The following is a 10665-nucleotide window of genomic DNA, read 5'->3' as shown; positions in this document are numbered from 1 at the left end:
CGTCAAATATTGTTTTACTACTCTATTACTAGAAAGACCTTTGGTGAAAGGCATTGATATTGCAGCTGGTGTATTTTTGTGACTCCATTATGTTGCTATTCCACTCGTTCGGTTAGATAGGGTATTTGGCGTCTTTATGTCATTTTGTTGGTTCGCTTGACTATAGGTCCAAGTGTACAAATTCTTATTCTTCTTTAGGTGTAGTAACTTAAAAAGATTAGAGATGAACAATATGAATTTGAAATCAGTCCTCCTTCCTCGCTAATTTATATTTTTGAAAACTTTAAAATAAAACGTCGATCTCCAAAACTCTTAAATATAAATCGTAGGTTTAAACTACAAAAGTACATGTTTTTCTAAAATACTTTCTTTTACAAACCACTAAGGAAACATATATAGATACTAAGTGAGGAACTTTAAGCTCTTTATGAACATCCTCAAGGATTAAGTTGCCTTTCTAAATCCAAGTCAAGTGTTCCAGTTTAATCTACGACTATATAAGTTTCACGAGATATTTGCATGTGATACGAAAGTGATTACGAGATTATGAGGACAAGAGTACCAATGAGCCAAGATTGGCAACATGATTCAAGTAACAAATGCATTACAGATCCATGACATTACATGCTATGCATTATACTTTCAAGCTATAATCGGAAGGTATGGGGCCTATTGCCTATATTTATACGTATGAAACACAGATGGCCACAAGTTGGCGAATATGATCCCGATTCGCTACCGGATGGCACCACCATTGCTAGGACTTGGTTGGGTATGACATGCATTTGCACATATATATATATTCACGACATACGATTATGCGAGCATACCATGCATATTTAATCTATATAAGGTTTGATGTCAGCCATGGAGGCTACCAGAGTTTCTGTTTCAGGTGGTATCTTTATTCCCCTTTTTACAGTCACTATTTATTAATCTATTTTATGCCTTACATACCAGTACATTTTTATTCGTACTGACGTCCCGTTGCCTGGGACACATTTTTGTTTCGTGTGTGCAGGTCCAGGTAGGGATTCTGATTAACCCCTCTGCTAGGATTCGGGGTTCAGCTGTGAGTTGGTAAGCTCCTCTTCTTCATGTAGCTTTCATAAGATGTTACTTTTATTGTATTGTTTGGGTATAATCGGGGTCTTGTCCCGACCAGTGCTTATGTCACTCATAGAGGCTATTGTGGACACAGTATTTCTGGGTTTCCTTCTGCAGCTTCCAGTTTCCAGCCACATAGGCTTGGCATGTATAGATATGTATGTATGTGTGCATATTTGCATTGTAGCCTTGTCGGCTAGCTAGTACCTTATTATCTTTGGCTTGTCTACCTTCGTCTATATGACTTATCAATATTCAGGTTATGACCTTAAGGGTCCAGTCACAGTATTTTAGATGTTATGCTGCCTGACCGTCTAAGCCCTCAGTTGAGTCAGTCGGTATGTTTATGTGGCTAACTCGATTGCTTAAGGTGTCGAGTGCCAGTCACACCTTTTCTAGTTTGGGATGTGACATTTAACTTCAAAACTTTTTTTTAAAAATTTCTTAAACATATAGAAGCGATTTTACTTTTAATTTTTTTAATATATAAAAACGCTGCTATAGCAGCGATTTTAAAGAAAAAATATTTTTTTGAGAAAATCTTTTAGCGGAACGGCGTCATTTTTTGTCAGAACAAAATCGCTCCGTAGGAACGATTTTGCCCTTTTGGTTAAAATTTTTTTGATGTGCCGTTTTTATTTTTTGTAGAAAAAAAGTTGCCCTTTTAGCTCCGGACTCTACAAAATCATTACTTTTCCACCAAATTTTGTTTTGACTGAAAAATCTGCATTGAGTGTACCAATCCCAATGTATGTATAGGTTAGTTAAAAATTGTTTCCACAAAATGCTACCAACATTTTCATTGTCCGATTTAAATAGACTCCATAATTTCATTATTTTCCTTGTCAAAATAGACTTTATAGTATCGTTATTTACCTTGTAAAAGTAGTCACCATAATTAAGAGGAAAATTTTAGTTGAATAAATGAACAAATAAATAAAATTTCAGAAAAGGAAAAAAAAAATCTAATAATTACTCGAAATCAACACTCAAAAATCCTGCAAACTTAATTTATTAGAAACTTACGTCAAAACTTAACGTAGAGATCTAAATAAATATAAATAGATACATCCTTTAGAGATGCGGAGCATTACATTAATCCTCACCGTCTTTTAATGTGAAAAAACTCTATTTTTCTTCGACCTTCATAAAAGATAAGGTTAAGTGGCTAATTAGTGCCCCTAATGGGTGGACCCGATCCAATAATTATTTCCAACAGATAGAAGCAAACAGAGGGGATAAGGCAGAACATTTTTCTAGGATATAGTTGGTATCTAAAACCCCAATTTTAATTTATTCTCTAGGAATCAATAAAAGTGTTTAAATTTGTTCTATTTGTGATGGAGAATTTTCCAACTGTCATAGATGTAGATGGAGAATGGAGTTCAATCAAAGTTAGAATATATTCCTTGATCAACCACTTTACCAATAAGCCTCTTTATTGGTCTTACAACTCGAAATTTTTTAGGAACAATTGACACATAACAATCTGTTTGCATACAGATACAAGTTACAAGTACTACTCTTATCTTCCTACGCGACACTAGTTTGGTTCGCGGTTGATGTGGTTGCTCCCCTACTCATATTGTCGGGAATCATGCAGAAATCGTTCGCTCAAAATCTTGTAAAACTATCATCACTGCCAGTAATTCTTGTTCTCCTCTTCTATTGTTTGGATATGATGGTTTCAGCTAGAGGTAATATAACTCTTTGATAGTAGTTTTGTTGCAAAGCTATATGTTCTATCTGTATCAATTTGTTTGTTTGGTTTTTTACTTGGACAAAAAGTAAAGAATACTTTTAAATCTTCTGCATAGATAGAGTTGTCAAAAGAGACGTTTAGTTTTACATATCCTTTGATTGACCTGATATTACTGAATGAGGTATATTGGTAATTCATTTGTAACGACATTGTTCAGGCTCTCATGTGACTAATCCTGGTATTGAGTCCGATGACGATGATTTGAAGCAAGATGAGACATCATTGACAGTATCCACGAGGAAACGATTAGAGCCCCTGCATCGCGATACAGAATACAGACTAGTAACAGCATCTCAGGAGCTGGAAATGGAATTAGCAGCTAATAATTATAATAAGTCTAATAAGACATGGTTATGGTCGCGACAACAGCAGCCTTTTCAGCTATGTCTGGCTTGCAAGTGTTGTGTGTCCGCGGTGGAGACAGAGGCAGAGGCAGAGGCAGAGCCCAGCAACTGTACAAGCTTGCCTTGTTGCTTTGTTATAGACTGCCAACTCCCTAATAAGCCTTACGGAGTTTGTGCTTTTGTACCTAAGACTTGTAATTGTACCTCTTGTGCTACTCCTCTGCTCTAAGCCTTAACCAGACGTATTCAGTATTTGAAATTTATGATTTTCTTCAACGATCTCAAGTTAATACTATGATTATGATTGGATTCAGTGTCAAATATTTATAATATTTTGTTGATTTCTTAACATATATATATCTATATACACAAAATTGTTGATCCTCCCCGGCTAGCTACCAATACCCTCCTTACTTTCATCCCACACTGAAACAAACTCAATAACTAGACCAACACAAATTTAACTCAAACAACCGATAAATATATTGCACTAACTCGTAATTAGAATTACAAAGGAATTTAAGAACTAAAGGGAAATTGAAGAACACAGATAGAAGAAAAGGATGAGAAGTAGAACTCAAAAGAAAAGGGATGAGGAAATACAAATACTCCATAACAATTTGCATAACCATTCTTTCAAACTCCTAGTCCTTTTTAACAAATGATAATTGAGTCTGGATTCAAATAAAACTCTCTAATATTTTATTCGACTCAATAGTTAGAACTGAATCAGTCTCATTTATCATTTTTGAGCTCATACGCCCTTACAGGGTCAACTTGGTTCACAACACACACATTCCACAAGAATTCCACGGTAAATAGATGACTAACCATGCCCGCACTACTATGGTATACTTCCTTTATCTCAATTTATGTAATATACTTTATTTTTTAGTCCGTTTTAAAAAGAATATCACATTTTTATAACCGAAAACATTTAAATTTAATAATTCTCTTTTTACCCTTAAAAAAGATATGAAGTAATTTCTAGTTATTCAAATGATCAATAAGTGTTTTCGACTACAAATTTCAAAAAGTCATCCCTGTGCAAAGTGTAAGTCATTGGGACATCGTAGTAGGATGTCCTTGACTTTTTTGTTTTTTGTTTTTGGGATGTCCTTGACTTTATTTAAAGCATGTAACAGAAATAATACAAATTTCTTGAAATTTACATAAATAGAATAAATAAAATATTACAAGGAGTCCTTTAAGTACATCCTACTACGATGTCCTAATGACTTACAAAAAGGAGTTTAAGTTATATAAAATCATATAAATACCTTTGACTAGAAACATACATGTCGATCAAGAAATGTTGCTTCTACACTTCTCTATATAGTAGTAAGTAAAGTAATATCTTTAGTTTTTTTTTTTTGGTAAAGAAAGAATTTTATTACATGTGGTCAACTCTGTTTGACATGTAACTATTCACTTTCGGTAAAAATTATTTCTTTACCAAAAAAAAAAAAAAAACTAAAGATATTACTTTACTTTACTACTATATAGAGAAGTGTAGAAGCATCATCTCTTGATCAACATATATGTTTCTAGTTAAAGGTATTTATATATTTTTTACATTTTTTGTTTATAATTTTTTTTTGTTTTAGCCTTTTTGAATATTTAAATATCTTTGAAGAAAAACTAAAGATATTAGTTTACTTTACTACTCTATAGAAAAGTGTAGAAGCACATCTCTTGATCGACATGTGTGTTTCTAGTCAAAGGTATTTATGTAATTTTAATATTTTTTGTTATAATTTTTTTCTTTTTAGCCTTTTTTGAATATTTAAAAGTCTTTAAAAAATCTTATAAATCACGATAATCAATAACTTAAAATGTTTAAATTTTAATAGTCATAAAAATTTTGATTGACTCTCGAAATTCTATTGATGCAACATTAATTAGGATAGACAAGTAACATATATTATTTGAAAAATGACATGAAAATCACAATAATTAACAACTTAAATTTGATGGACTCTTAAAATCCTATCAGTGCCACGTAGAGCTGTCAAAATGGGTTGCCCCGACCAAACCCAACTCTAACGGGCTAGAGAGGTAAATGGGTTAGGACGGGTTGACCCTTTTAGTTAAAGGACCTATAAAATAGTAGCACCACCCAGCCCTAAGCGGGCCACAGATTGGGACGGGTCGACCCTTCAACCAAAAAATGAACAGCATTGGTGTCTTAGAAAGATTATCTAATTAAGAGTATCGAACATTGATGTCTGATCAATACATACAAAAATTCATTTATGAATTACACACTTCAATGAATACTTATAAAAATACATAATAGTCAAGATACATCATCGTAAAATTCATCTGAGCAAAAAATATTACATGATCACTTTTTTCATAAATAAGACAACAAAGGAGAAATGGAAAATTTAAAAACAAAAGTAGACTTGATGTTAGTGGGCTAATGGCCCTAAAATGTAAGAGATATGCAAATGAGTTGCACTTGATTTCATATTTTTTAAATATTTTTTGATAAAATCTTTACAAGTAAAGACTACTAAAATATGTATAATAAATATTTTTAACATTTATAGCCCACGGGTTGGCCTCTAAGGCTCGCGGGTTGGGCATACGAGGCTAACAAGCCAAATGAGGCTGGGCTAAAAATCCTCGTTCCTAAATGGGCCAAAAATTAGGTCCAACACTATTTATTTTAAAGGTTGGGTTGGGCTGACTTAACGGGCCAAACCCATTTTAACAGCTCTAGTGTCACGTAAATTAAAACACATGAAGTAATATATATTATTTAAAAATAATATAAAAATACTATAAATTATGATAAATAAAAACTAAAAATATTTAAAAATAATAATTTTAAAAAAATAATATTCTAAATTTCATTTATGTCACATAATTTGGATCTTAGTTTTTTAAGATTTACTTTCACATCTTCATGTTTGTTAAGCCGCCCTAGTGGTAATGTATTACTTTATGAGGAATCCACCTTCAGTAAAGACAAATAAGAAAACAACAACAGATGCGCAAGCGGTATACAAGACCAAGAGTAAAGCATTAACCTTGATATACCTAATGTGATGCGATTAGGTTGCTCCTTCCTTAATCAGAGGCTTCAAGTTTGAAATATGAGTATGAAATTCTTTTTTATAGAGTGTTACCCTTTGAATGGAGCCTTATCAAATGTGAATCTAAACTAATTGAAATTCAATATAGATATCGAACATTGAATGAAATACTAAAAAAAACATTAATATAGCTAATTAAGAAGAGAATGATCATGAATCATGTATAATTACCAGGATTAACGTCAAAACATTGGCCTTAGATATTCATAAACATATCGTTCGATATTTACTTCTTTTGTTCTAAATTATATGATATTTTGTTAATTTATTTGAGATTTAAATTACAAAAAATTTGACTATTAAATTTATATTAAAAAAAAATTACTATATTAACATGAGAAGAATTGTAATTTATAATACTTTTGTATAGTTTTTAATATTTTAATTTTAATTTTAAAATATTCAATTAATGTAATTTAATTTACCTTTAACAATTATTTTACTTTTTACTCCCTCCCCTTACTCCTTTGATAACTCGAACTCATAACTTTAAGTTTGAAAGTAGTGAAGGATATTTACCATCCGAATAACTTTCTCTCGTCCTTAACGATGAGAGAAATATTCTAGCTAGGTGTGACTACTTTCAAGCATTTCTATTTTAGAATTTTCTTTGTTTTTCGTAGAAACTTGGTTTTTAGTATGGAAAATGCGTGAGCTGTATTAGGTAATTAAATAGTAAAATCCAAATTGAAGTTGGTCCAATAAGAAAGCAGGACCCTACATAAGCACATAGACTTCAGGGTGGTTGTAGTTGTAATAATTGGCTGGTAATTAAGGTTGCCATGCCTCGGCCTCGAGTACGGGTGTAGATACGGGTGCGGATTTATATGTTGGATTCTTCATGATTTAATTTTAAAGATTTGAAGATATAGATCCATGTACGGATACTGATGCAGGGATTTGCCTAAAAATAATTAAAATATCTAAACATAGATTTATAAAACCTAAATTATGAGATATTGTGTGGAGAACTTGAGGAGAATCCGGAAGGAGATCAAAGAAAAAGGAATGGCATAGAAATTTCTATATAAAATGTATTTCATTTCCTTCAATTTCACCTTAGCTCTTTTGTATTGATTACAGAAATCATTAAAATTGTCGAGACTTTCCCCATCGATTTTGGTCAAAGTATTCAAAATAGGTTGACCAATTCGGATATGGATCTCACACCCACGCCCACATCCATATCGTGTCGACACATATGCGGCACCAAAAATAAAGAGTCCGAGCAACTCAGGCGATGCATATTGCTTTTCTGGCCTTTTGCTGAGATCAAGTCCAATATTTCTTCTCGTCGGTCAAATATTTGATATAAGTCATTGATTCATACTATATATATATATATATTCAATTCTACTAATATGAGTTGTGGTGCAGTGGGGAGATTGTTTCACATTTAATTAGAGTTCTCCGATTCGAACCTTGGATAATAGAACATCTTGTTGGGAGCGTCACCCTCAAATGAACCATGTAGTACGCAATTCTAATTTAATCAAGGCTCTAATGCAAATTCCCCGAATGGAAAACCAACCAAAAATATTATTGATTCATTTTTTTTTTATGTGTACTCCACTCAAGAAAAAAGTAATATTTGTTGAAGTGGGTAAGCATGAATATACTCTTATTTATTTTATTAGATATATTCTTCCTACGTTTTTTACGGGTGATTTTGATTTTTTTATGGGCCAAAATACGTGTAGATTTTCTTTAATAATGGGTGGCAGTAAGTAATATTCAATTTTAAGATCTCTATTTATTCTTATATCATGTTAAGAATTGAATCTAAGATTTAACTCAATTGTAATAGTAACTAACTTGAAAGGTGGAGACCACCAAATCATATAAACATACCACACATCCTATAAGAACCAAATTTTCAACACCCTTACATATCTAGAACGTGAATAATATAATTAGGAAGTCAACTACGAGAAACCAAGAATTAGATGTGTGTTTTTTCTTTAAAAATTTTGGGTGGGGAAGCGAAAATGTGGGAGTGGATTACAATGTGGGGAATCGAATCCTCACCAATAAAGCAAAAATTCAAATTACCAACCAACTAAGCTACTAAGATTCCTCTGGATGCCGCTTAATTATATCCTCGAGGTTAATTTTTTGCGTTCTTCTTTCTTTCCTTACTATTTTTTCGACCAAAATATATAGGGGGATTACTCTTCCAGTGGGCAACTAACCTATACCATTAATCATAATTAGTTGATTAATATAAACTTTAGAGAGATCTATACCTATAATATTATTATTATTATTTTATGTAACTAGGAATAATGGAAGTGGACATAAGGCCAGCTGGCCCTACCTCAATTTGATCCTGATATTTAACATTGTTAATAACCACTTGACTTAATACCATCCACTAATAATTTCTTATTACTAATTAAACAAACATAAATTAGTTACTCCCTCCGTTTAAAAAAGAATGACTTCATTTCCTTTTTAGTCAGTTTAGAAAAGAATGACTCTTTTCTTTTTTTGGTAACATTTTAATTTCAGTTTTCCACTTGGCATGTTTAAGGCCACAAGATTAAAGGGTAATTTTGTACATTTAACATAACTTTAATTTAGGACCACAAGATTTAAAAGTCTTCTTTATTTTATTAAATTTCGTGTCAAGTCAAACTAGACCATTCTTTTTTAAACGAAGGGAGTATAATATAGGTATCTCTTTCCACATAAATACATTAATTCTTGTAGCATGGCCAATAATCTTCCAATTAACATTCTTAATTAGAATAGTTAATTAATATTTTGCGTACTAGGTTTATAACACATTCGAACGCGACAAAGACTCGTCATCTTCCACTATGTTTAGATCAAAAACTAAATAGAGAGATTATATATATTAATCATATTATAAAATAATAATAATAATAATCTTGTTCTAATCTAATTATATTTATTAAGAGATCAACAAGGGCAAGTATACTACAACCATCTTACTTGCATACATGTCAAAAATTCATCCATCATATCATCATCCTAAAATTTTGCGACGCAAACGTCTTGTTTACAACAAAGACGATGATCGTGAATATAATAATAATAATCGTCTTCCTCCTCTTCCTCCTCCTCGTCTACCTCGTGTAATAACAAGTAGACCACGGGTTAATTCCCCGTCTATCTTCACGGTTTGGAAGAAATCGAGTATGAGTTTCCAAGGTACGGATGGATTCACGGTGTTCGATAAGCAAGGGAGGTTAGTTTTTCGGGTTGACAACTATACCCGAAGGAAGAATCGGGCCATCGCTAGCCGGGGCAGCCGGTCCAGCGGACTAGTACTCATGGACGCACAGGGTAAACCTCTCTTAACATTGAGACCACAGGTACATATGGTTCATCTTCATTTCTTGTTACAAATCAAGACTGAATACAACGATAACCCTTTTAACTTGTTAGTCAATTTCATTTAGACACTCAGGATTATGACATGTTCCGCTTGAGCACTTCTTAAATACATGATTCATATTAGATACTAAATACTTCCGATTCAAATTTTTGCTAAAATTTCTACACGTGTTCATTATCACGTATAATATATCACTTTCTTTGATTATTCGTGTTAGCCTCAGTAAACTATAAATCAGGCATATTTCAATTGATGTTGATGTGTATATTAAAGAAAGTGTCATATTTTATCTGACTATACATAATGACACTTGAGAACACGCACAAAAGTTTTAGGTGTCTAAGAGAAATACATGATTATATATTCAGGTGCTAGCTAAACTAGAACATACCATAGTTCATATATTTAAATGAAATTTACTGATAAACTTAGAAGGCTATCAATATTCAACCATTAATCAATTTACGAATCATATATATATAATCATGCATCTATATATTAACAGATGAACGCGCAATTACAATATGAATGGAATGGATATAACGGAGGAGAAGATGATGACGGATCCACTCCTTTATTCGTAATGAGAAGACCTCCATCATCTTTGTTCGCGATGATGGGAGCAAGCATGACGACTTCGTCATGCCAAGCTCAAGTATTTGTTGCGGGAGAAAATGATAATATTGTCATGGACATGAAAAAGAGGCAGAGGAGGCCAAATTACAGAGTGGAGGGTTCTTTTCGTAGGCGAAATTGCAACATCACAAATTCAGATGGTCATATTGTAGCAAATATATCGCGAAAAGTAGCTAACGCTACTACTCACACCACTATTTTGATTAGCGACGATGTTTTTAGCTTGGTCGTGCAACCAGGATTTGAACCTCACATTTTTATGGCTTTTGTTATTATTTTGGATCGTATGTATCCTAACTCATACACTCCCCTTATTTGTTCTAAATGTAATTGATTTTTATCTCTAAA

The 10665-nt window shown here is 32.5% G+C and overlaps 2 protein-coding genes across 2 annotated transcripts; both read left to right on the top strand.

Moving 5' to 3' along the window:
* The first annotated feature begins 2389 nt into the window (after positions 1–2389).
* On the top strand, positions 2390–3526 carry LOC102586234 (uncharacterized). The gene is made up of 2 exons (XM_015303500.1): positions 2390–2804; positions 3027–3526. The coding sequence occupies exons 1-2, from the start codon at positions 2705–2707 to the stop codon at positions 3440–3442; spliced, it is 516 nt and encodes a 171-aa protein (XP_015158986.1). The 5' UTR covers positions 2390–2704; the 3' UTR covers positions 3443–3526.
* Positions 3527–9265: 5739 nt separating this feature from the next.
* On the top strand, positions 9266–10665 carry LOC102585906 (protein LURP-one-related 5-like). Its single transcript, XM_006363539.2, has 2 exons — positions 9266–9658; positions 10187–10665. The coding sequence occupies exons 1-2, from the start codon at positions 9284–9286 to the stop codon at positions 10649–10651; spliced, it is 840 nt and encodes a 279-aa protein (XP_006363601.1). The 5' UTR covers positions 9266–9283; the 3' UTR covers positions 10652–10665.

Source organism: Solanum tuberosum, unplaced genomic scaffold, assembly GCF_000226075.1.
Source record: "Solanum tuberosum cultivar DM 1-3 516 R44 unplaced genomic scaffold, SolTub_3.0 scf00430, whole genome shotgun sequence".
NCBI lineage: Eukaryota > Viridiplantae > Streptophyta > Magnoliopsida > Solanales > Solanaceae > Solanum > Solanum tuberosum.
The sequence above is the reverse complement of the archived record's forward strand: the minus strand, read 5'-3'. Positions and strand labels throughout refer to the sequence as shown.